This window comes from Ambystoma mexicanum, chromosome 5q (assembly GCF_040938575.1).
Source record: "Ambystoma mexicanum isolate Mex_15411 chromosome 5q, UKY_AmexF1_1, whole genome shotgun sequence".
In the NCBI taxonomy this organism is placed as follows: domain Eukaryota; kingdom Metazoa; phylum Chordata; class Amphibia; order Caudata; family Ambystomatidae; genus Ambystoma; species Ambystoma mexicanum.
Genome location: NC_090933.1, coordinates 92,892,256 through 92,919,650, shown reverse-complemented (window position 1 = coordinate 92,919,650; position 27,395 = coordinate 92,892,256). Strand labels below are relative to the sequence as shown.

The 27,395-nt window shown below is 45.7% G+C and overlaps 1 protein-coding gene across 1 annotated transcript in view; it reads left to right on the top strand.

The window, feature by feature from the left end:
- Positions 1 to 26,117, top strand: part of CLPTM1L (CLPTM1 like) — a 938,124-nt gene extending 912,007 nt beyond the window's left edge. The window contains exons 16-17 of the mRNA XM_069620583.1: positions 2,162 to 2,277; positions 25,900 to 26,117. Coding sequence (XP_069476684.1) covers positions 2,162 to 2,277; positions 25,900 to 25,984 — 201 coding nt within the window. The 3' untranslated portion in view covers positions 25,985 to 26,117. The remainder of the gene's footprint in view (positions 1 to 2,161; positions 2,278 to 25,899) is intronic.
- Positions 26,118 to 27,395: the final 1,278 nt, after the last annotated feature.

The following is a 27,395-nucleotide window of genomic DNA, read 5'->3' as shown; positions in this document are numbered from 1 at the left end:
TAATGCCCTCATACCAGCTCTGAACATGCCCAGCAGAGAGCACATCTCTAATATCAGAAGAAACCAGCACTGGCTAAAAATCGGCAGGATCCTTCTTAAAACTGTCTCCCTCACCTTTAAATGTCAGAACAACGCAGCACCCCCTATCCCTCAGACAGAATGATCAGAAGAACTTCAACCCGTCCCACAATATCTTCCAATTCTCACTGTCTAGAAGTCCCTAGATTTAAACGTTCCAAATCTGGCAGAGCCAGCTTCCCAGTTAAAGCGGCTCTATCTTGGAATGCACTCCCCTCCGCCTTCAGAACTGACCAGCCATCCCTTAGATTCAGACGCAATATGTTAAACTGGCTTAGAGCTAATGACAACTATTACTTGCCTGCTTTTGATGTAACGATATGAAGACGTGATTTCTTGGCCACCCTCTTATCTCTTCAGTTAGCTATGGCAACAGTTGACTGTACCAACCACTGCACATGTCCTCTGTATGCTACCTTGTTCCCCTGGCACTCAAATGTCTTTACTGTACCTTTACCATGTTGTGTAACTAAGCTTTATGTATACTTGTAAACTGCTGCACCCAGCTCCCTGAAGGTTTGGCGCGCATTACCAAATAAACAAACTGTCATTGGCTAAATCGGGACTGGCCCACGTCTCCATCAAGGTACATCTGGTGGCTATCTCCCGCTACACCAGGTCTCCGGGACGGTCTTCACTGTGGTCACACCGTCTAGTCAAAGAATTCATCAAAGGACTGTTCCTTTTGTTCCCGCCAGTGAAGGCTCCGGCCCCGGCGTGGTGCTGACTGGGGTCATGGGGGCTTCAATCGAACCTATGCATTCAGCTCAGCTCAAATTTCTGGCGTGGAAGACAGCTTTCCTCGTGGCCATCACCTCTGAGGCCCTGTCCTGCAAGCGGCCTTACTTGACTGTCCACGAGACGAGGGTGGTGCTGTGGATGCACCCCTCCTTCATGCCCAAGGTTCAAGGTTCGGTCGGAATTTCATCTCAACGAGCCCTTGAAGTTACCTGTGTTTTTTCTGATGCCTTTGTCGCCGGCTGAAAGGACTTTGCACTCGCTGGATGTGGCTTGATCGCTGAAGTTTTATGTGGCCCGCACGAAGAGTTTCCGGACAACCTCTCAACTTGTTGTAAACGTTGGTCCTGTGAACCATGGGTAGGCCCTGCCCAAGGCTTCCATTTCCAGGTGGCTCTATCACTCACTGTCACTGGTTGGCAAACCGACAGATGCCTGGCCGTCCAAGTGCCCATTCTTCCTGAGCGATCGCTGCTACTACGGCATTCCTGTCTGGTGTGCCCCTGCTGGACATTTGCAGGGCTGCTACGTGGAGGTTGACGCACACCTTCACGAAATTCTACTGCATCGACAGGGATTCCAGGGAGGAGTCCTGAGTCGGCCAAGCAGTGCTGCGCAACCTGTTTTCTTGAAGGTGAGCCTGGTGAGGCGGTAAGAGATTGCTTCTGTTGAGCCTTGCCCCCTCCTGTGGTTGTGCATGTGGTATGTACTGCTGTGTATTCTTTATTCATGAGCATGTGAATCCATGCCAGACCCCATGTTGGAGAAGGAACAAGTTACTTTCCTGTAACTCCAGGATGGGTCTGGCATGGATTCAAATGCGAACCCTACTGCCTGCCCCACTGCAGCTCTTCTCTTGTTCCTACTGCCACATTACGTGCCTCCAAATCTGAAGATGGCTGCCAGAGGAGGGGCTTAGGTAGAGGGCAGTCATTGGCTGGGGGCAGTATGACCCAAAGCTCAGTGATTGGTTTATAGGAGAAAGACAGTTTAGAAAAAAATTGAAACTTTTTTCTTTTACTGAGGATTCCCAGCCTGATGACAGTGAATATTCATGAGCATGTGAATCCATGATTGACCCATGCTGGAGAACCACAGTTACAGGTAAGTAACTTTGGAAGTGGGTGAGGGGTGGGGTGGGTGTGTGTGTGTGTGTGTGTGTGTGTGTGTTTTCAAGACTATGAGTAACGATTGTGTTTTGGCCATGAATACAAAAGGTATGCTTTAATATACTGATGGTATTCAGTTTAGGTGATGCAGTTAAATAGCCTAGCTAGTCAGCGTTTATTTGTTTTGATATTACACAGATTTCAAGTTAACATCTACCTTCTTACTGTTTTTGTAGGCATTTAACACTTTCATTGATGATATTTTCGCTTTCATCATCACAATGCCAACATCCCATAGGTTGGCATGTTTTAGGGATGATGTGGTGTTTCTAATATACCTTTACCAAAGATGGTAAGTCTACTTTATTTAACACTTCTTCCATGTCAGTTTGAATGTAATGTTGCTTCTCACCCCATCACATCTTGTTGCATTAGTTCTTGTTTGCTTGAAAGGAATGTAGTCTTCCTGTATTAGTTGTTAGTCAACTTAACACATTTACATTTTTAAGGTAGTCTCATGGACAAATGTCACTATGTAGTAGCAAATCTTGTATCACCAACCAAGACCATTGGCAAAGAAGCAAAGATTACCACCGTTTTCATAGAAATATTTAATTTGCATACCTAATCAGTCTTTAAATTCATGCCAGCAGGACGATTACTTTGTCCTACTGGGACACTACTGATTTACAGGGTCATCCAAATATGTGCTTTTCTTTTCTAATAGTATGGCTACACTCCTCGCACAGATTACTAATGTTATGAAGTACACTCCAGTTGCAGTCGGTGTGGTGAGTTCAAGCAACTCCCGTTGCTTTTGATGAGGGAGCAGAGGTCCAAGGGACTAGGTTAGCATAGCTGCTACCTTAACTGCCCACAGAGGATGAACGAGGCAGGATCCCTTGGTGTCTTCATTTCCCTCATGCCTGTACCAACACAATACCATATTCAGCACTCAAAAGTAGACTGATACAAGATGTTTTTGATTTTCACTGTTCCTGAGAAGGCCGGTGACCTGCAGGAGACAGACGATAGAGCTGAATGAGTAAGACTGTTCAAAGACCAACTGGAGTATGGAGTGGAGAAGAAGCCACTCGCCTTGCGGAAGGATGGAAAAGCTGCACTCATTCTTATGCAGTTTTTGGGGAACCACAGAATGCCTCAGATCCACAACACTGCATTTCCTTGATTCCAAGATGCGTTGATGCATAGAAAGCTTTGCACGCTGCTAACAGACCCATGAGGGAAGAAAAGGAGCCCAATTGAAAAATAAACCAATCACATGAACCCTGTAATAATTACTTAACAGACACATTTAAGAAATCTTGCAGATGTAACCAATCCGAGTGCATGAAGCCGGTTACGTTAGGAAATAACCAATCCCAAAAGAGAGTACAAAGAGACCCACCGCGCCATGGGCATAAAAGGGTCTAGGATAAGTCAGTACGTATCACAGACCCAGAGGAATCAGACAGGCGTTTTAAAGCACCTAGGTGAAGTAGGAGGCCACAACCTGGAGGAAGGTGGCAAATGTCTGGAGACAATATAGAGATCCACTGTACACAGTGTGGGTGACATACTTTGAACCACTAAGGTAGGCTGAGTGGACTCACCCAACAAACTACAGACTCCCAAGAAAGATTTAAAAAGCCTTAAACCTAGGGAGAGTCGAGAGGGGTGAGCAAGAGACGCACGAGAGACAGAAGAGAGAGAGACGAGAGAAGAGAGGGACACGAGAGATACACATGAGAGGGAGCAAGTGCGGCATGGGAGAGGGAGCGAGAGCGGCATGGAAGAGGGAGCGAGGGTGGCGCGGGAGAAGGGGCAAGGGCTGCACGGGAGTGGGAGCGAGGGGGGCACGGGAGTGGGAACGGCACGGGAGAGAGAGCGGTACGGGAGCAGCGAGAGAGAGAGAGAGCAAGATATATGCAGAGACATGCTGATGCCCCCTGGGTAATGAGCATACTACCAGGCGTTGTATCAAATCCTAAAATAAATGTAATTATAATTTCTGATCAGACTCGTATGCATCACTTCACAGCATCCTACAACTGCCAGGTGGCACTCTGCAGCTCTGATGATAGCCTTGTCACAGGTGCTGCCCCATGCCGGATGTGACATTACTTGTGCATATATTCGAAGCCCTGGGTCCATTTCCCCTCAGTCCCTCAGACTGGAAAAAGCCCTTACCCACCCACCCCCTTTTGTTTGCTTGAGTGCTGGCTCGGAGAGCAGTCAGGCTGTCTCGACCTCCATTCCTGGAAGTTCCGGAACCCGTTGAACGCCCACCCCTTAGGTGTACTTCTTGGGCTTGGCCTTCGTTAGGATAGATAAAGACTTTGTTGTTTGCGAGCTGTTCTTTTTATCTAATTCCTCATCGGTGGTAGAGTGAAAGAGGTCACTGCCCTCGAATGGAAGGTCCAATATGCGTTCCTGAACGTTGGGGTTGAACTTAGTAGCCCGAAGCCATGCAGTCCTTCTCATGTCCATGGCAATGCATATGGCCCAGCCAGAGGTATCATTGTGGGCCACGGTGGACTCCATGATGTCCTGCACCACCAGCTTGTCTTCTGCTAGCCCAGCCTTGAAGTGTGCTTGGCTCTGCACCGGATGTTCTGGAAGGAAGTCGGCTATTTCTTGCCAAAGCCTTTGGTTGATGGCTGACAGCATGGCATCAGCGTTGGATTAACGTAGGTGCAGAGAGGCGTTGGAGGACAGCTTTTCCTGTACGCTTCCAAGATCATCTCCTCCTTGCCTAGCTCGCTGAGGATAAGGTGGCCGAGGATGACTGAGGCTTCGAGTAGAGTGATGCCACAGCAATCGCCGAAGAGTGTGGTTGAGTATGAGCCGACGGAGTGGATCGCCCTCCATCTGCCTATGCTTGCCATCGAGGCGCAGATTGACAGGCTGGGCCGAGTGTGGCTTGAGCCACCCCTTCTTGGCCAAAGCAACAATGTCCTCCTGCATCGGGATCCCCGTTCCAGTAGGGGTACGTAGAGTGAGGACTTCTGCCAAAACCCCTTCCTCTGCCTGTTCGACCTCTGGTTGGGGAGCCCAAAACATTCCGCCAAACCTGCAAGACATTTGTGGAAGGCCCTGTCTGACGATGGCGTGTCTGGGTCGTCCTCCTCCTCTGTGTCTGCCAGGGTGTCCTGCTGGTCCGGGGCGGGTGGAGGAGTACTGGGCGCCGTGGGCTGCAGTGTATGAGTCGGTGGCTGGTGCGGAACCACCTCTACTGTGGGAGGTAGGGGAGCCAGAATCGAAGGAGCCGGCTAGAGCAGCAGGGACTGCACTGGGGCCTGTGGTGCCAGAGCCATAGGAGGAATGACAATGGGCGCTGGTGGGGTGACCGGAGGGAGCATGTCTTTGATAGCTTCCTGAAGGATGGGCCTCATCTTAGGAGTTTGCATCAGTGCTAGGAACCTTTCGAAGAACCTGTCTTCGGAGGCTGAAGAGGTGGCAGGTGATATTGACAGCGTGGCTGGCGGCTGCTGAGGCGGAGAGCACTCTGCCTCGGTTGCAGGGGAAACCTGCCCTGCGCTGCTGATGGATAAACTGTAGGCCATGCACCTGGTTGACGCCAGTCCCACCTTGAAACTCGTTCTCCCACCTGCTCCGTTCCTAGGCGTGGCAATGGACGAGCGGCCATGTTATCTGGCGTGGCAGTCATTTTGTCGAGCTGCGTGTCATGTGCCGAAGTAGTGGCGCTTGGCTCACTGGGCACGGCCTCTTCCAAAACTCTTGGCGGTGGAGCATGAGACCTACTCTGCACCTCAGGCCGGGGCCAGGAAGGCGTATTGCCCTCGGCAGTATCGCCGGTAGTGCTGCGTGCAGGCACCCCCTTGGACATTAGGCCAGTAATAGGGCGTTGCCCCTCGGGTGAACACCCGGTAAAAGAACTTTGCAGTGCCTCAGCACTGTGCCCGGAAGGATCTTATGACCCCTCGGCAGTGAGGCCGGTACCTGGACTACCCTCGGTACCTGTGCTGGTGCGGGAACCAGAGAGGTTCCTCCCGCTTGGGCGTTTCCTTGGGAAGGAGTCGCCCTTACGGAGTGCGATGGAAAATAGCGACCCTCCCTTGGGCCTCAATCTCTGTCTGACGAAGTCCTTCATATCCTCTGGAGGTGACTTTTCGAAGTGCTCCCTCCACCGAGCTAGCCTGTTTTTCAGTGCACTTGGAGTAAGTGCATTGCACGCGGTACAACCTTCCCAGCCGTGGTCTGGGCCAATGCAGAAGAGGTAAAGAGCTTGGGTGTCAGACTTTGGGCAGAGCCCCTCGCAGGCTGGACACCTGCTGAAGCCCGCTGAAGTCGACCTGCACCGGGGAGGAGCGTGGCACCGGAGGACCAAGTACCTAATTGACAAGAAGAAGACAAAAAGATAGAAGAAAGAATCCTGGAATGAGCGCATGGTATTGCATGGCCGAAGCCAAACCCAGGAGCCCTGCTGAAATCGGCCCGTCGATGCGGAAAAGGGGATTGTGGAGCGCATGCTCTGAGGGCCGCACCTCTAAATATAAAGGAGAAGGTGGTTTGTCTGGTGAAAAAGGTTGTGTATCCCGTCCCTAGCGAGGGATGCCCATGCAGTATGGAGGAAAGGGAACTATGGACTAAGAGTATGTTAGTTACTATGGTGAGTAACTATTAATTTCTTGCAATTAACTAAGGAAAGGTCACCTTAATCCTTTGTCCCAGAAGGTTGTTTTGAAGTTCAATTTACCGCAGACTCACTCTCCTGTTTTTTTACCCCTCGCCCGCCTATTCAAGGCAGAAGAAAGATATCACTGTCTAGATCCCAAAAAATCTCTGAAGTTTTGTCTTCCTACTTTATCCCATCCCCTTTCTTCCATATTGTATAGGTGTCCCCACATTTGGGACATGGGTACGAAGCCTTTTACTCGACAACATGCACCTTGCCCCTTAATTTTGAAGGTGCACAAGGGTGTAGCTCTGCCCCACAATGGCCGCCTCTGAGTCGCCTTTTTTCACGTCTTCGTTGACACTTTTATTATTTACTTCAGCGGCAAATGACCTTCAGCTTCAACACCATGGTCTGTGGCATATTTCTTCCATAAGGTATGCTGATCCCTGTTTGACCCAAGTAGGGCAGCTAGTCTGTATTTTGGCAATGTCCTCCTTGACCCCATCGACAATAGGGGCACAGGCACATGACACTGATTAAATGGGACTGTTGAAGAACCTTATCAAGGTGGCCATACCTGCTCACTAGCAAACAAGTTCTCTCTGTTGTGGTGCAAAATGTAATGCACAATTCTGTGAGTGTGTAAAGTAAAAACATTATTATACAGTTGCAGACACATACGCTGGCCATCTTGTACAAGGGAAAGGCGGGGATATTGATGCTGTTAGACTTTAGTTTAGCATTTGATGGATCACCAACTGCTACGAAAGGCATTGGAAAAAATAGCAGGATGCTCTCCAGCTGCCTTAGCGTGGCTGACATCCTTCCTAGTGGACCAGAAAGCCAGAGTGCATAGGGGGGAAATGTTCTCTGAGGCCACCCATATCGATTTCGGGGTCACACAGGGGGCAAGTCTATCTCCCTTGCTATTCAACCTGTACATGAGATGCCTTTGCGATCTTTTGGAAATCGTCAGTGTGTTCTTTACGAACTACGCTGACGATACCCAGTTGGTCTTTCAACTGGAAGGCGAGCATTTGAGTGACAGTGCCAAAATAACGGAAATCTACGAAATCATAGATAAGTGGATGAAATATAACTGGATGTGTCAAAACAATACCAAGACAGAATTACTGATCTTTGGAACACATCAGGCCAGAGCTAAATTAGGTGCAGAATAAAGCTTTTTTTGATTAGGACCCAGGTCAAAACGCTGGGGATGATGGTGGAGGCAACTGTGAGATCTGAGGTGCAGGTTAAATACCTGCATCAAAATAATGCCTACTACCTGCGCCTTCTGAGAGCCATTCGGCCCTTCCGAAATGAGGAAAATACGGCAACGATTACCAGAGGCATTTTTCTATCGCAGCTGGACTATGGCAAAGCACTGCCGTTAGGAACACCAAAGAAAGAAGTTGAGAAATGCCAATTGATGGAAAACAATGCCGTTCGTATTATTAAAAGGATAGAAAATAGAGAGCCCATAACAGAAGGAAGGAAATAACTACAGTGGCTAAGAATAGAGGAAAGAATTACCTTCAAATCTGTGACAATTGTCCATAGATGTCTACATGGCACGGCCCCTATGTATTTGAAGAAACATTTCTCTAGATACACCCCGCCGAGGTCTCTAAGATCAAAAAACCAGGTTTAGTTGAATGTGCCACGTTTTAGTCGGGTAAAAGGCATGGAGAAATCCTTCCCGGTACAGGCGGTGCAGTGTTGGAACAAGCTGCCTCAGACCCTTCGGCTGGAAAACAAATACCAGACTTTTAAGAGTCAATTTAAAACCCATCTGTTTAAATAGGTTTTTTTCATTCCGAAAGTATGGTCTAAATTTATTGCCATCAGAAATCTTTTATTGTCTGTCTCGTAGGCCGTCTTTGTTTTGTGTTTCACGCGCCCTGATGCCTGCGGGCTTTAGGTGCGATATAAGCACATAAACATCAAACATTTTATTTAAATATGAAATATTTGACAGAGAGGTCAGTTATATAGTGGTGCAAAAAATCAGAATTAAGGAAAACTACATACAGTGCAGCCTAACAAAACAAAATTTTGGTTTTAACCAGTGTAAGGTTGCTGCTTTATATCTGTCATACACAACACATAGACATTTTCATACAATCAAGCAATGTACAATACATCAATTCTGGTTTAGGGGGATTTGTTTGAAAACTTTTTGTCGAAGGAGAATTGGTCAAATTCTTTTTTTGACAGATTAATTTTACTGCATATATATGTGGGGGAGACCCCCTTAACCTAACTACATTATTTCCCTAAACCCACCCTCCACGTATATATGCAGCAACATTTGTCCAGAAAAACTGCAACAAATGAATTCCCCGACCAAAAGTGCAGCGCAGTAATTTGCCGATCCCATGTATGTATGTATAGTAATACTGAATTGTCATACACTTGTGTTTTGGTGTAATTCCAACAGCAACAAATGCAGTTAAAAATGAACAGTGCAGAAAAAAATAGGAATATGAGATTAAAATCGGGTATATACCCCAACTCAAGTTACTTGTGTTTCGTTAAGTGGGACATGGCGTGGAGGAAAGCCCAGCCTTCATTAGGACGCAAGTGGAGTATAGGCGGCACCTCTATTCTGGATTGTGTTAAGATTGTAGGTGAAGGGTGAAGGGAGAATCTGTGTGGAAACATAAAGATGTCCTATGTCAGTATAAGTAACTGTTATTCAAAGGTGTGCTGCCCATGCGTGATTGCTGACAATGATTTACGGGTACCTGTTTAATGAGAAATGAGTTCCTCTATATTGATCAATCACCTATTCCAACGGATGGAATCCTGGCTTTACAGTGAGCATGCCTGATTGTGGTCCCAGTCCTGTGTAGTATAAAGGAATCCAAACGGTCAGAATAGAATGCAGGTGTGAGGACCGCTTTGGGTGTTGCAGCAATTGTGAAGAGGGTATTGGAAGGAAAGAGGCTTGCCGAGTCCCATGGGCAGTGTTGGCTGCAAGTTAGTACTTTGTTTCACTCCTGTATGGAAAAAGGACAAAGAGTGGTGCGTGATATGGTCACACTGTTTGCATAAAGTGAGGGTACGATACTTTCCTATTGTGGGCAACTGGTATCAGTGTTACTTGTTGTCTTTGTAGCTGCGTGTGCAGCTTTTGCTCATATCGAGGTAAAAGTTGTCGCCAGTGTGGTGCGTTATACTGTTTATGCTTATTACTGGTTGGCCTAAGTACCAGAGATACTCTGGATTTTGGCAATGTTCTCCTCAACCCCATCGACGGCCACTGTACAGGCGCATGCCACTGATTAAATGGGACTGTTGAAGAACCTTATCATGCCTGCTCAGCCTTCAATAGGGCCTCCTGCGGCTCCTCCAGTGGAAATTACGGCTGTAGTCACTAGACAGGTGCCCATTCTACAGAGCAGGGCGATTTTCCTTTTTCTGGGAGGTCTTATTCTGAGAGAATGTCAGGAATGTCTTAGTTCCTCAGCATTCCTGCACATTGTGAGATTCCAAATAGAGGTTTTGCCAGTAACAACCAGGAATTGGCTGAAGCCTCACTCAGGCCACCCTCAGAAAATGAGAGGCTAGGTAGCTTCAAGTAGCCTTTAGTAGTGGATCTTTGATGGCACATCTAGAGCCCCATTTGTCAGTAGCAGCGGCACTCCTTTACATCAAGTCCTCTTCGGCCGGAACTTTATTCTCCCTCCTTGGCTATACTTTAAATTAAGCGAACCAGTTGCTAGAATCATTTGAGAGGAAGGTTTATTCAAATGTGGTTCTCCATTTGAGACAAGCAAATACAGATACGCTTCTGCCAGCTGCAAATGGGCAACTTTGAAGTGAAATTGCTGACTTTCTACTAGATCTGCCTGTTTATAAATAGGCTGCCTTTAAATCAGGCTTGAGTCAAGATAAGCAAGTTTTATACGATTTGCTAGAGCCCTATTTCCACCATATTAGTAGCCCCAGTCGCGGAATGCATGTGCAAGCTGATATGAGCTGCATGGCCTGGATGCACTTCACAAAATTCAAGTCTGATGTCAGGAGCGTATTCCAGGTGTTCTGTTTGACAGAAGAGTTGTTTATCATCCATCTATTGATGATGAGCTAAATAAGAAAGGCTAGCTCATAGCCAGCCAAATATTTGGTTCTTCTCACAAAACTGGCAGGTAAATCCTTTTTGAAACAAAGCAAGTCGGATTCTAGAGCAAGAACATTTGGTAGCTTGAGAGGCTATCAAGAAAGAATGGCTAGGCATCTAGTGCACAAAGGCGCAAACAAAGCAGAACTTCCCCATAGGGCTTCTGCACGCCCCCCTCTGCTTTCTAACCATCTGATCTCAAAAAGTAGTGATATTGTCATCCAGGTCTACGAGTCACCCTTTGGCGACAGATTAGCACTGCTCTTGGAGGTGTGACCTCACCAATTCACAGACCCATTTCAGTGGTTTCAGAGAAGGAAGGCGGGTCTCCTGCTTCCTTCTTATCCCCCTAGCTCTTCCTCCTACTCTTCTTCAGGTGGGCTTACCAGCACGGCTGTAAAGAAAGTCCCAGAGCCACAGAAGAGTTTGATTCTTTTCTTGAATTTTTGCAGTAGTCCTGGATAACCGGGCAGGCCTGAGTGTAGTGCTGAATATTTCCTTAGCCTTGGAAATGTTCAGGATGGTGGTGCCAGCAGCCTGGATTGTAGTCCCTTTGCGCATGGGGTTGTCTCTACTCTGTGGACCTGAAATACCCTTACTTATATTTGCCAATATGGAAACCACATCAACAATAGCTGAGATTATTTGTGAGGGGCTACCATTTGTAATACACACTTCTGTCTTTCGGGCTCAATTCAGCGCCACAGGACTTTATAACAATCATAAATGCTTTAGAAGGCAATTTGAGTTTCAAAGGTTTGCATGTCTATCCATATTTGGACGACTGGTTAGTGGGGGTTGTCAGAAGAGACAGTTGAGATGACTTTTTTGACCAACTTTTTGTACAAGCTTGGTTTCACAATCAATCCTCCAAAGTCCGAATTTGCCCATTCACAGACATATGTACATAGGCTTTTGTTGGGACAGCATACAGGGTAAAATATTTCCCACTCCCGAAAAAGCGGAAGACGTACTTGAATCAGTCAGACATTTTCTGATCAGATAGAGTAGACCGTATCAGAGGTGTCAGTAGTATCGGAGATTGTTACGCCTCATGGCTGGTCCCAGGAGACTAGCAGAAATCGGACAGGGTGTCTATGCTGGTTCTCTGCCGCAATACCTCCTGTTAAGGCAAGACATGTCAAACTTTATAAGTGTCATCTGAATCCAACAATTATGATGACTTCTGACGGAGAACTCGACCTATGGTGTCTAGACTGGGGAAGATCTCTTACCATATAAACCACCTGGAACTCAAAGCAGTGTTCAATGCAATTAGGTAATTTAAGCTTTTGACTCAGTCAATAGGTCAAAACTGGAGGAGGGTGCTGCGACAGCAGGGTCTTCCAGAGAATTGAAGTACAGTAACCGGGCGGCTGTTAAAAGTTGGCGTGTAGGTGATTGTATTTCGTGGTTCCAAGTTGACAGGAGTGCGTCATGGCACCCCTTCTGTTCTCCTTATACATAAACAACTAAGAAAACACACTCATAACTGGTCCAGTGGATATATCTGATTGCCAAAAATCCTTGTCCTGGCATAAGCGGACGACATTGCTCTCAAGGCCAGGATTCCTCTCTCCCTACAAAAGTTGATAACCAGATATGTGGGGTTCATGCTTTCTTTTGATTTAAAAGTGAACCCCACCAAATCAGTGGTAGTTCGTTTTTCCCATAACAAACTATCAGAAGGTGCTTTATCTATACAGCTGGGCCAGGAGAAATTATTCGCAAAAAATGTTTTATTCCTATCTGGGAATGACGGGAGTGAGACTTGTTGTACGATGTCCTTGATGTGCTCCTCTCAGCTCCGAGAACCAGCTACAAACTCTATTTATGCCTGCACGTGGCATACATTGTTGGCTTGGTGCCAGGAGCAGGATTTGGACCCTTTATCCTGTTTGTTATCCCTGGTTTTGCCCCAAGCAGGATTGCAGATTACCACTGTTAAGGTATACCTCGCAGCTGTTTAGTTTTTTAACATGTCCCCAGAACAGGGCTCGTTCCTTACAATACCCACTGTTGTGCAGTTTTTGCGGGGTTTGTGTAACCAGTTTCCTCAATGCCGGTTTGTGGTTCTGGTGTGGGATTTGAATTTGACATTCCTTATGGGAGCTTCGTTTGAGCCCCTCATTCCTGTTCTATTAGATTGCTCACCATTAAGGGGATTTTCCTAGTTGCCATCCTTTGGAGACTATTGGTGAGCTCCAGGCGTTCTCTGTTAAACCTCCCTATTTGCTTTTCTCCAAAGAGAAGGTGACATTGAGAGTGAGAACTTGTTTTCTTCCACAGGTGATTTTCATATTTCTCAAAGGATCCATCTTTCTGTATTTTTTCCTCATCCTTCCTTGTAAGAACGACGATTCCATCGGCTGGAACTAGAGTGGGCGCTCAGCTACTACATCTCTCGGACGAGAGGGGCAAGGAAATATTACCATCTTTTCATTGGTTACGCTGGGGCAGGAGCTGGCAGGGCTGTGATCAAACAGACCTTTTCAAGGTTGATCATTCTCTGCATCCCAGAATGCTATGATCTGGCTAAAAATGATGTGCCTGATGCTCTGCAGAGGGGAGTTCCTGCCGTATACAACTGCCAGGTGTCAACATGGGCGTCTCTGCACACATTTGATTAGTGTTACTGTTTGGATTCCCTTTCAGGCCAGGGCACCTGTTTTGGTAGGGTGATCCTCAAAAGTTTTTGGGTGTAGCTGGTGTCCTTGCTCTCCTCCCTCCTCCAGATCTTTGAACTACTTTGGGAGTCCATTCTCCTGTCGGCTTTGCTATTTAAAATGCCATGCCACAATAAGAAATCATGTACAAACTGCCTGTATAATGGGTTCAACGTCATAGTTCTGCTTTTTAAAACCTGAACATATAAAAAAAGAGCAGAAATATGGCATACTCGCACCCCCCCCCACCCTCCCATATTTACCTACCCCCACCCTCTGATTCGCACATTATTCAGAGGGAGCTAGGGAGGGAGGGGGGAGTTTAACCGCAAACCCCTAATTTGCCCACTCTCCACCCCCTTCCTACCTCAACACTCATCCTCCCCACACATACGCACACAGACACACATACATACAAAAACTCACCTCTCACTCCCGTGACGACTACACTGGGGCTCACAGAGCTTGTTAGCCCCTGCGTACACTCGTGTGCGGCAGGGGCATGACAGTACGATTTAGAAAGACGGCTCTGTGCAGTCTTTCAAAATTGATCTTTTTTTGGTTAGAATTTTAAAAAAAGGTCTTTTGACCTAATGACGTATAATTCTTATGTTTGCTTTATCATTGATGCTCAGTAAAACAATGCCATGTCACTGTAAGAAAGGCTAGATTAGCTGTACCAAAAAGCCAGTCTAGCCATGTAATTACATGTATCATGCTTGATTTATCCCTCGCCCCTGCCCTCTCACCACCAAAATTCAGCTCAGCCCAGCCCAAACACAAGCACACTCTAAGGGTGTCGAAGAAGGAAGCTGACACAAAGGTGGCATGGTGTAGGTTATAGACTTTTATTTGTGCATAAAACGGCCCTCGCTAGCCCTATCTTCTAAGTGGTGTTACCCTGCATCAAAACTAGTACTAAAGGGTCAGTTAAAAAAACTCCACCGTCCTGTGTCGCAACCTACTTCTATGCCTCACACTACACTTAAATGATCATCTAACAAAAAGTTCCTTCCCCAGGAGATTGTCTCCCTTTTTTCTGATACTCGGATAATGTTCAAAAGAATGTTCTCTTGCAATAAAAAGGCCCCTTACCCTGGCGTCTAAAATGTTCTCTCACAATCTTTAGCTTGATATACACTTAGCCACTCTGTTTTGGTCACTGGGCTTAGTGTCACCACTGTGACAAGGAAGTTCTCCTTGCTTGCTCAGTTCCTTATTGTTGGGGTCCCAGACGCTTCTCTGGTGCTCAGTGGTTCTATTACTGCCACAGCAATGAGGAAGCTCGCCTCTGATGCTTGGTTTCCAATAGTTGGGGGGGGGGGGGGGTTCCAACCTATCACTTGTGGTCAGTGGGCTTATTGTCGCCACTGCGAAGAGGAAGCTCTCCTCAGATGCTGGGTTTGCAAGACTTGGGGTCTGTTAGGCAGAAACCTGTGCAGTTCCCTCTGGGACCACTGCAAAAGATTTAGGACTACAGGTGGCAGTAAACCCACTTGGTAGCAGTCTGTACCACACAGATTCACTAGGTAGCTGTGGCTGAGCAGTCAGACTTCCCTCAAGAAGAGTTAGGCGGTATACAGAGTATTCTCAATAGGTCAAGAGAACACAATAGAACAAGTAAACACTGACCAGGGTTTGGTGTAAAAGAGATATAATTATTTATTTAAAACCACATCTAGAAAAACACACAGGCACTAATAGTAAGCAATTCAAAAACACGGTCACTAAAAGATATACACTCCCTTAAAAGAATATTAGACAAGTCTTAAGTAAAGCCCCACTTATTTTCAGACAGCGGTGAGCGCTTAACGTAGATGGCACTCTAATAATTCGTTTTGAAAAGGGAGAGAAAAGCAGAGAATAAATTGAAACAGATCCCAACACTTTTTCACGAACACAACAAGAGAGGAAGGCAAAGTAACACCGTGAATTCAGAGTCAGTAGGCCGTATCCGCTTTAAGAGGATCAAAACGAAATGTGTCCAAGGTCACACGGTTGCAGTGCACAAAAGTCTTGTAACGGTTCAAAAAGGAGTTGGACCAAAGAAAGGGACCAGTTAGAGGGTCAAGGGGGCCAGCCCAGTCCAGAAGGTTAAGGGGTTATTATTACCTTGTAGCAATCTTTAGAAAGGGAGGCCTGGCGGACACGGTACCTTAACGTGGTGAGAATACTCCAGCGGGGGCAGTTGTTCCTGGCAGCGGATGCAAGTCGGTGCTTCGTCCGGGGGAAGAGAGGATCTCGTCGGGGAGGAAGACAGGAGTCTGTTGCACTGCCAGGGAAGAAACCAGCCGTGGAGTTTCTCAGGTACAAGGAGCGGTCCGTTGATTCGCGGTACAGTGGTAAGTGGCTATCCGGCTGCCGGGGTGCTTGGCACTGGCAATTCGACCACAAGCCGGTCTGGGGTGCGAAGAGAAGAAGGTAAACTGGTTGTGCCCACCAGTCAGGGGAAGAAGCCTCTCCAGTCGGGAGATCTTCTCTGTCGTCGGGAAGTGGTGAGTCTGTTCCACAGGGCTCCACCGGTGGTGTCGTCGTGGTAGGTCGGCTCAGCTTCTCCCTCGTCGGATTCTCAGGTCCTGTGGCGACTTCTGAAGTTCCAGTCCCCAAAGCCCTGCTTTTATGCAGCATACCCCCATTCACTCAGCCTAGCTGTCAATCAAACATGCTAAGTGGTGAGCCGGCCGGCCAATCACACAAGAGTGCGACTTGAGTTACCAAGGTAACTCAGTCCCGGGTGCCTAAACCCCCTCCCACACCCCCTGTGGTACCCAGCAGACAGAGTGGCACCACTTTTGGAGACTTCTGTGGAGAAGCCCGCCAAAAAGTGGAACAAAGGGCTCGACTTGGGTTGGAGTCACAGAAGAGAACACAAACGCCATTTTAGAATCGAGTCCTGCCACAAAATACCAGCCGCCGAAATTAATATTAATTAAATAAACCGGCGGTGTGTTCGAGGCTATGAGAATTAAATAATTAAAGTTGGTAGCCTCGAACAATGGGAAAATCCCATAGGGAAATATTCGTGGTCGAATATAAAAAGTAGTTTCCACTGCCACCAGCCAAAACTCGATCAGGGGGGACGGAGACGTGCCCCCTCGACTAACAGACCCCAGGGCAATCGAATTGCCCCGACCAGTATGTCCACAATATGATGGTTTGTACTGGATTCTGTCAATAATTTGGGACTAGTAAAGCCAATGGTGACTTTACATGCCCTGGGAGACAGTAGTCAGTCCCAGGGTATGGAGTCTATGGTGGGTGTAACTATGACACCCCTGTGTTACTGCACGGAGGGTGCTGTGTAACACACATAGTAAAAACACATGAGAACCTACGGAGTAAAGGACCCCATAGCCCATAAAACACATTAACAGTCAAAGGAACACCATAAATCATGTCCAAGAGTGGGAGAAAGAGTCTCACTCTTGGCAGGAGAAAAAAACAAACTCCAGAAATCCAGCAAAGCTGCTGGGGGACTCACTAGGTTAGGAAATTCAGCCTAATGAGAGAATTCTCCCGAACAGGGTCCCCGACCCGTCTATCTTCCACCCCTGTGTCCCCTCCGGATCTCTCGCACCTCCCGTTACCTTCTGAGGGATTTTGGCACACCACCAGTACTTCCTGGGACTGGGGTTCTTCTCTGCAATCCACCGGGCTTCTCTCTCTGGTTTCTGCAGCATGGGCGGTCTTTTAGTAACCTTGACCTTGGCCTAGACAGCAAAAATCAAGCATTTTCGAAAAAACCTTTTACTGTTTTCTACAAGGACAAGATGGTGATATGCATCCACCATGTGTTTCCCAAAAGTGGTTTCATTTTTACACATAATTTAAGCAGATTCCTAACCCACTTTTTTACCTCTCTCAAATTGGACGTGGAAGAGTCTTGCATTATCTGGGTTTCAGAAGGGCTTTGTAGTTTTATTTGGTCAGTAGAAAATAATTCCACAAATCTTATGCTGTGTTTATTACTTTTGGATGTTCTTCATCTGGCTTCGAAATAGTCTATAGTGAGGTGGATTGTTTTGGCTATTGCAGAATATTACAAGTTATAGAAACGGGATCCACTTCATAGCTTGCATGCTCATTCTCTTAGTATCAAGGCTACAGCTATAGCTTATCAGAAACACATTTTTTGGGATGCTACGAGGAAGACAGCTACTTGGTCCATGCCCTACCCCTTTTGCAGCCACTATGTTGTTGATACCAGTTCCCGAACTGATGCAGCTTTCGGGCAGGCAGTCTTGAACTATCTTTTTTTGTCGGTAAAATAAGCTTTCTCCTCCCAAGTTGTGCTCATGTTTTGCAGTCACCCATGGAGTAGGGAATGTTACCGTAGTGACGTTTGCACTCCTACTCCATAGTCTTCTTTACTCTATAGAACCATTCCTCCAGCCCCATAACATGCAGCTAGTGCCCTCAAGACTGACCATGGGTGCCAGGGATGAGGCTTGTGGGGCAGAGCTACACTGCACACCTTTGCGGACCCTTACCTTTAAAGGTGAAGTTTCACATTGCAGTGCAAATGGCTCCGATCCCGTCGGTAATGGTGGGACGCCCATAGAGTATGGTGGAAAGGGGGCTGTGGACTAGAATACAATCGTCAATAGGGAGAGTGAAATGTACTTTCTAGATTAAGTTATTATAAACGGCATGGCCAACTCTTTGTGGGATTTGTAGGCCATGGGAAAGGAGTGGCACATACAAAACAAACTATTTCTAGATGGATTGTGCTTTGCATAAAGACATGCTATGAATTGGGCCATAAGGAAATGCCAGAAGGGTAACATGCCCACGCTTCCAGAGGGCCGCTGCAACTATAACTTTAGTAAACATTGTCTCGACTCCCTGGATGGGGAGGGTGCAAGAGTGGGTAGGTCTGTATTACAAAATGTCTTGGTGTAATCGCTTCTCAAACTGATCCCTGCCTTTGTCCTGTTGTGATAGGGCTTAAGTCATTTTCATAAGATGAAGAATCTGTGGGAAGCATGCACCTATCAGAAGAACAAATTAATTCCCTCAGGTAAAGTTCTTCCTGATGAATGATACTTCCCACATATTCCCCATAGACCTCCCACCTACCTGTCAATGATCAGTTCTCAATTGGAATGTGTTCCATTGTAACATTTTTTTTTTAAGAGTGACAGTTCTGCCGTTAATCATGGGTGCTTGGAGGATGTATATGGCAACATGAGACACCACCAAGGAATAGGCATTCTGTCAAACAACTCCACCTGATGGAGGATGAAAATGTTTGCATGGTTTTTGTCAGGAAGGACTTGAATTTGACGCTTGCGAGTAGCACGTGCGCGTCACCTTGATAGAGGGTGCAGGACGTGTAAGGAAGAGATTGAGAGAAAGAACAGGAGTCCGGAACTGAGTCCCAGTCTGCCCAGAACGACTGTGCTTTCAACTGAGGAGCTGCTGCTACAGCCTCTGCTTTCTTGTGGAGAAACTCCTGTCCTGTTTCTATTGTTAATAGAACTTTGCATAAAATCTCCTTTCCTGTGTGGAGCACGGCGCAGAGTCCGGCACTGAGTCCCAGTCTGCCCAGTCCGCCCGGGAGCAGTCCGAGTGTCGGAGGCCTGCATGGTTGACTCCCCAAAGAATGCCCCAGCCCCACCATAAAACCCTCCAGCAATGACGAATGCTGAACCCTTGGACGGCAATTCCACAGAAAGGCATGGCAGGCAGCAAGGTAAGCAAACCAGCAGTTACCTTAAACACTCCGCCACCCCCTTACAGGTCACTGTCCAAGTGCACCAGGTCGCGTCCCACGTTACTGCTGATCCTCCTGTCCACATACCTCTAGATGCAGCCGTATGTCCAACTAACATGCATAGTGACACTCAAGTTGAAAAGCCAACACGGCCAGTAGCGCTGCTCTCGCTTGCTGACTTAACTCTGGTGCCGTCAGTGGAGAACGTTATAACCTGTAACCTATCGCCATTGCAAGCTGACTCGCCTGACATTTATTTTTCAACATTTGACATAACGGATGCAGAAATTATGAGCGCATCGAGCCTGGTGCAGGACAAACTCACTGAAGTACTCCATGATTCAGTTGTTACAATTGATGCTGAGGCGTGCCCGAGTAAAAGCCCTGCAAGCACGGAGCCAGCACGAATCAGCTTGACTTCTCCTTCAAGACCAGGTTCTCAACCTGAAAGTGAGCCTGAACTGCCTGGCCTACCTACAAAAGTGTCTGTCAGTCGGACTCCGAAGTCACAGAAGTGTGTTTCTCCATCGCCTCGGCAAACACCCACACACTTCTTGCTGCCACCAGCGAACAACTTGTCAAACTCCATGCCTTTGGAAGTCGGAGGGCCCACGCCAAGAAAGGCATGTTTTTCGCAGCATGATTCCGCCTCAGCTCCTGTTGACTTGAATATGGAAATTGCTCGACAATTCAGTCAACAGCTTCTCGACACCAATTCCAGAGGTGCCATTACTACTGCAATCGAAGTCTGATTCCCACAATGCATTAGCTCGGCAGGCGTCACGAAATAATGAGCTGTTCTTACCAAAACAGTTTCAATCCTCTATGAATCAGCGGAGTCTGCAATCAGCCAATGTCACATTGTCGGCACCACTAACATTGACGCCCCAGCAAACTCTTCAGTGTAGTCAACAAGGAACCTCACAAGAAATGACGAGCTCGGCTAAACAGCTGGAAGGCCGCATTAGCTCAAAAAGAGCAAGTGCATCCATGTCTTCAGCGACCCCCGTCAAAGTTCCACACTCCAAACAAGGAGCTACTAAGTGCTGCAAGTCCAGGAAATGAGTGTCCTACAACTCCAAGTACGAAATCTAGTTGTCACTGCAGCAATCCAAATCCACAATAATGTGCTTGTGGCGTCGTCCCAAGCAATGATACCCTTTGTGAAATTGTACGAGGCAATGAATTAAACCATCCGCGACTAAGGGGCGATGTTAATGAACTTATCCACAAAATTGGAGAAACTTGTTACCTTTACCTTGTACTTAAAACAACAAATGCAAGCTGAAGTAGAATCTAGCATGCAATGGCAACTGCGGCTTAGTGACTCAGCCACATTTCAGCATGGGCGAAACGAAAATCTGATAAAAGGTCTTCTTGATGCATTAAAAGAGACGGCGCAAATTTCAGCATGGGCGAAACGAAAATCTGATAAAAGGTCTTCTTGATGCATTAAAAGAGACGGCGCAAAAGACTACCCCAGCGGAATATCTATGTGCCTGCATCTCAAAAGAAGCTAATGCAGACAAGCTGGTGTCTTCTGCTCTGCCAAGCTCTATTACTAAGAATCTCGCCACAATGCACTCACCTGAGAGTCCTGATCCTAACTATGCGACAAATGATATCCTAGTAGCTCAACCCATAGCTACAACCAGTGCTCAAGGATTGGCAGAGGTTATTCTACAACCACTACCCGATGCAGCTTATCCTCAGCCTTTTACGAAACATGATCTGCCTGCCTTGGTTGGTGTTGATTCTTCAACTGGCGTTAGTCCGACACCACAAGCCGAGACACAAACTGAGCCGCTTGGTAATCCATTCTCTTCATTTGGTCATTTTTTCGGGCCCAGCTAAAACAGGCTCGGTAGGAACCCAGCCAAAAATAAAAGTGGCCGCCGCTTCTGCTAAGCCACCAGCTCCTTCCAGGAAGGAAAAGAGCCCTACTGCAGCGAAGAAATCTAAATTGAAACCCACACTACCTGGTCATTCAACCACTAAAAGCTTTATAAGGAATCTGCCACTTCCTGGGCTGGGCCTGGTTGAGCACAACTCTAATGTATGCAGAGGCCCCTCTACCAAGGAGAAAAATAGTCAGCCGTTCCCTGCAAAACCAGGACCAAAACGATGACACAAGATCTAAAGACTGCTCACGCATCACCTGATCTTTGCGACTTATCTACGTTCATCTTCGGGCGATGCGGAAAATCCACAAGCCTTTGGCGAGGAGTCAAGGTTGACCACACAACCTCCTACTCGAGCACGACAAACTATTGAGAGCTCCATGCCTTTGAAGCGACAAGCAGATCAGCCATTAAGCTCTGCTGCCGCACACGACAAATCTGTAATCTGTCTCGGCTGGCCTGAGTTTAAATCCAAAACTTACCACAAATCAACGCAAACCGCTCCCTCACTTTAAATCTGGGACCCATGAAAATAAGTCGCACCACGCAATCAACTATAGTTGGAAATTAAGATTACAGAACATACATAGAGATGACACTGAGCTGAACTTCAATCGTGCAAATGTTCTGAGGCTGTTCAAACATGTGCCACCGCTTCGCCTGATCAATTCAGATGACATCAAAATCGTCAAGTATGTAACAGAGCCGTGTTCTGATGCAGTTTTGCTTCATATTGAATCAGCCGGGGTTCGCAACACGATTCTTAAAGCTGCTGATGATCTTTTGATGTTTGGTTTTGATATCTCCCCTGAACCCGGGAAAGCTACCTCAAATAACAACTTCGAGAGGGCCGACAACAAACTGAACGCAAAAAACACTGCTGATGCGACTCAATTACGGAATCTTTTGAGTACTGCCTCAACACATGGTCATCTGGGGAACTCCATCGCCAAACATGGAAACCTCCCGAGACAACAAGTGCAGGACTAGCTATGACTGGAACCACAGGAGGCACAATACTCTATTCTCGCATGGAACACTCGCAGCTTCAACCACTTGTTTAATGACTTTGAAGCCCCTCTTGAAAACGTGTTTGCAATTTGTCTACAGGAGACGTGGCTCCTCGATGCACCCTTGAGAGACGGATACACCATGCTAGTTAACCCAGCTATTAAAAATGTGCAAGGCAGACTAAGTGCGGGCCTGCTAACAATGGTTCGATTGTTTCAAAACTGGTCAACACCGGTATGCTTAAATCCCAATCCATTTGTACAAGGCTCAACTATGCATACCTTGAGTGATAAATCCCTCTTGATTATCAACTGTTATTGGAACCCCGCAAAAATTAACGACAAAGACTTTGTTAACACAATAGGTAAATTAATGGATGATGCAATACTGAGGTACAATAACCTGACGATCATATGCTGCAGTGACTTAAACTGTTCATGGTTTAATTATGATCAACAAACCCAAAGTTATATCCGGACCGCCAAAGAAGGTTTGGCGGCCAGAGAGCAAATGTGGTCGAATGCGATGAAAATGCGCGATTGTGTGATGCTAAATGGTGCAGTAAGTGGTGATATTCCTGCGCCATCAACCTGGCACCGCAACCTTTCTCATAGCATCATCGACTACTTCTGGGTCTCAAGAAAGTTTGAGTCCAAGGTTACTACACTGTATTCTCAAATTATGACTAGTAGTGATCATACGCTACTAAAACTTGGCTGCTTTCTGGCCGTGACGACCTCTGCTCCTTTATATAATCTACCAGTAGAGACTAATCTAGGTGGCAACCGTCTTCGGTTAAGTGTCACCCAGATTGGACACCTTACTGAAAGATTTTTGAGATCGCCATATGGAGTGGATTACACTCCTTTACTATGGATCTGTATAAAAGATAACAATGATCCAAGCCAATTGCGCAAATGCCACAAACATCTGTTCTGCAAGGTCATGCATGAGAAAAAGAAAGCTCTACGAAGGGACTTGAGACAAATAAAAAAAAACATATCCCAAGGCACAAGGTACTTGAAGAAGTCAAGGCAAGACGAACAACCTATAGGAACTGGGTAACGTCTCACAGAATAATTGTTGAGCAAGGTCGCGCAGAACTGATGCTGAAGCTCCTGTTTACGAAAAAACACTTGAGACACTTGGCAAATTCTGAATATGGGCAATGTGAACAGTATAAATTCGACCCAGAATACCATCTCAGGTGACAGATGGTGCAGTCACTTTTCTAGAGTGTTCACCAGTGTGAACCCTAAACCTGAATTACACCTTAGGGCCGAAGATGGGCTCTGGGAGGTGGAAATGTCCCAGGCTGACATAACTCAAGCAATCATGATGCTAAAAAAACTCTCGTGCTGCTGGACCTGACATGATTAGCAATGTGATGCTCAAGAAGAAAATATTGATGTGGGCTCCTTTTATTGAAAGTCTCTTCAGGAAAATTGCTGGATACAAACAACTTCCAGTGTCGTGGCTAACAGCAATCGTGGTAACAATTCACAAGAAGGGCAGCTGGGATATTCCCGATAATTACTGCCCCATTGCATTGCTTGATTCAATCAGTAAAATCTTTGGTTCCCATCTACGATTGAATCTTGTGAATTGGGCCCACGGTGCTGGATTTCTTGATGAACGTCAAACTGGCTTTCCAAAGGGTGTGGGTGTCGATGTAAACCTCTCGATACTAACAATCTTAAAATTGGAAGCCCAGAAAGCCAGATCTAAAATCCATCTAGCATTTATTGATCTGAAGCAGGCCTTTGACGGTATAAATTGTGACCTGCTTTGGTAAAAATTGCATAAATGGAAATGTCCAGCCAGCATTCTCAACCCAATAATGGCTCTCCACTCGAATACCTCAGTTCGGGTTTGCCTTAACAAGAGCAGAGAACTATCAGCTTCTATTCCAACAACAAGGGGAGTTAAGCAAGGCTGTTCCCTTGCCGCTGATTTATTCAAATTATTCTTGGCGGATTTGGTGCCTGTAAGATATATCGCCTATGCAGACGATCTAGTCTTGATAGACAGGACCCAGATCGGCTTCCAGCGCCTACTTCTCTGCCTCTATGAATATCTATTAACGAACTCTCAATTAACACAGAAAAAAACAAAATTGTGTCCATTGGAGCTGAGACCAGTAGAAGAGAGAGAGCCTTTAGTTGGGCGGTTGGAGGCCAGCTTTTGTCTTCAGTAGACTCTATACGCTACTTGGGAGTCCAGTTCAATAACTCCATTTGTGAACATCAGTGGGCGAAGGATTTGAAATTGAAGACCTCAAGGTTGGGACTCCAAGCAGCAAAAATAAAAAAAAAAGCTATGGCAAATTTTCCCTAACACCTCTTCTGATGTTCTACTTGCAAAAGGTAGTGCCCATACTAACTTTCGGAGGGAAGCTAGCTTGAACATCAATGAGCAAACCTGGAACCATCTTGAAGGCCATTTCTGGCAGCGAGCCCTTAATCGTCCACAATGCGTCTCACTTATATCACTACGCCATGAACTATCACTAAATTAACTGTACAGCCATGTGATCTGGAAATCAATTTCGCTAATGCGAAAGATGACAGTGTATAGTAAGTCTCCGGCTTACCATATATTCACAAATAAACATGCAACTAAAAACGTCTGCTTACTGGACCAATGGTGGTTAAGAGTGCAAGGATGGGTCGATTCTGCAGCAATTAGCAATTATGACCTTTTTATTCGACCACAACATGCAAAAAGAAAATTTGAGTCCTGGGCATGGATTGTTAACCTAGAGAAACGCGAAAAACTGATTTCAACCAACTGGCTGGGTAATGAACAAAAAAATTAAATGCTCAGTCACCCTACTTACTGCTCTCTTACTACCGTGAGCAATTCCTTAGATTCTGATTGAATATCTTGAAATCTAAGGAAATTTGATGGCAAAGAAAAGACCTACTGATAAAAGACAATCTATGCCGTTTCTGCCATAGTACAGTTGAATCATTGAAACATCTAATCTTGGCCTGCCAGGCAACCTGTAACTTGCGCTCTACACATCTTGGTCAATTTGCTCCCATAGACGAACACATGGCTGCCTGGTGGTGTCTGATTTCTTCTGGCAATAATGGCAACATGTTTGCGTCATCGTGAATTACTTGGATGTGCTCTTGAAGTCTCCATCTTAAGCTGTGCCTAAGAAGCTGACATTCTGTTGGACTACTAAATGTCGGCTGAGCCAAATTTGCTATCACTTGCTGTGTCAAAGTCTGATTTAAGAAGCTTGAGACTTCTTCTCTTTTCCTGTTTTGGCCTCTCCTTTCTTTATTTTGTTCCTTTCTTTCCTTCTTGCTAACTGGCTTCTTCTCTTAGAAGTGTGAGTGGAATGGTTGTTACTTATTTAATGGATGTATGGATTTTTGAAACAAATGTTTCTTCTTTATGTCAAAACAGTAGTTTTTTTTTTCAAATTAAAAAAAAAAAAAGTTTGCAGACCTTATTGAGCCAGAGTTGTATTTCATGAGATGAGGAATCCGTGGGATGAATCATTGTATCCATCAGAAAGAGCATTACCAGAGGTAAGTAATTTGTTCTTTCAAAATTTGAAGAAGCAAATTATTTTCTTTCCCCCATGATATATTGATTGAAAAATAAAACGAAATAATGCCCTAGATAATTTTGCATTGCTACTCTGTGGGCTGTTTTTCTGACTTTGCAGAGAAACCAACGCCATTAAATTACAGCGTGCTGTGACTGTGGTACACCTGAATGTGTGTGTGTGTGTGTGTGTGTGTGTGTGTGTGTGTGTGTGTGTGTGTGTGTGTGTGTGTGTGTGTGTGTGTGTGTGTGTGTGTGTGTGTGTGTAGATAGATATGATTATCATATTTGTACCTGCATGTTAACATTAAAAAACGAACTGATGTCTTTGTTTTTACCTTCAAGGCTTTATCCTGTGGATAAGACTAGAGTGAATGAATTTGGTGAATCATATGAAGAAAAACCTAAACGAAAACCTCACAAAGATTAAATGCAAAGTCTGTCAAGTCACCTCTTTGGACTTCTTGGTTAGGTGTATTGAAGACTGCTCACAATCAATATTTGAAGATGACAATTGTCATGTTACAGAGTATTTGCGAAAGCAACAATTCTTCATGGACTATATATACTGTGCATTGCCAAAATCTCGATATAACTTACTGTATTTTATTTTTAAGTGAGAATACTCCCCATGTACTACAGCTCGTTTTTTTAATCTTAAAAAGAAAGTCAGAATACTACAGCTGCTGTACTACCGGCGTGAATGCAAAATTATAGCCGTCAATTTTAGTCATCTGAAAAAGGCTCTGGAGCTTTATCTATGGAAAGAATGTCCTCATTCAGTGTCCAATTGGATCTGTAGGGGAGGGCATATAGTTTGCGAAAAAGCAACAGTGTCTTCAGGTGAGTATATACAAATGTGTTTTGAAGAAGGGGAATGGCACTGGCATAATGTGCAGTGAATGTATCCCATTGGTAAATGGAAAAGAGACTTTTCAAACCTAATTCCACTTTCAATTTCACTGTGTTTTTGTCTACCCTCATTTTTATGGCGCTTTTATGAAAATGTCTTTATTGATGAGATCATCATGCATCTCCCACCGTTGGATTTTGTTTAGTTTTGTAGTGATGCATGTTAAGGAAGCACAGCACTGGGCCACGTTTACACCAGCGAAGCCATTGTCTTAATGCAGTTTGATTTACATTCCTCAATTACATCTTAACATTTTCTTATGTTATGTTAATGTGGCTTCTGAAATACAATAGGTCAGTGATGGAACCACAGCTTCAAGTTTGTTAGATTGTTTTTGCCCTGTAACCACTCAGTAGCAAGTCACTAACTCTGGTTTAGAGACAACAGCTGTGAAGGCATTTCACAAAGGTCATTTTCAAACTGCCCAGGTTAAGATCAAGGAGTGACAGAATTGAACTACTTACATTTGTGCACTTATTGTTTCTTCAAATGAATGTACTAATTGTTGGTAAATGCCTCTAACTTCACCGTGTTGGTTACAGCTGTGTCAGTAACTTAAATCAGCCCATGTCCATTGAAAAGCCTGTTTCCAAAGTTGTGGTTCTGAACAAAGGTGCTCATATTGTGGACTTCATTAAATGAAAACTTAATTTTGCAAGCGCATCTAAACTGAAGTAAACTGAATTAGTGATTTTAATATCGGCTTTCCAGTTTCTTACCTGAGGATCACTTTCTCCGTCAGGTTGAGGCAACAGACTGGATAGGAGAGAGAAACCTGATCTGCCCATCAGAGATTTTGGAAAAAATATATACCAGCCTCTGTTAACTATTCTACAAAGAGTCGTTAGTCGTACAAGCGGCTAATTTGTAATTTTGGCCAAATTAGCTTTCCCTTTCTATTTACAGAGAATCTGCAAAGGTGGCTGTA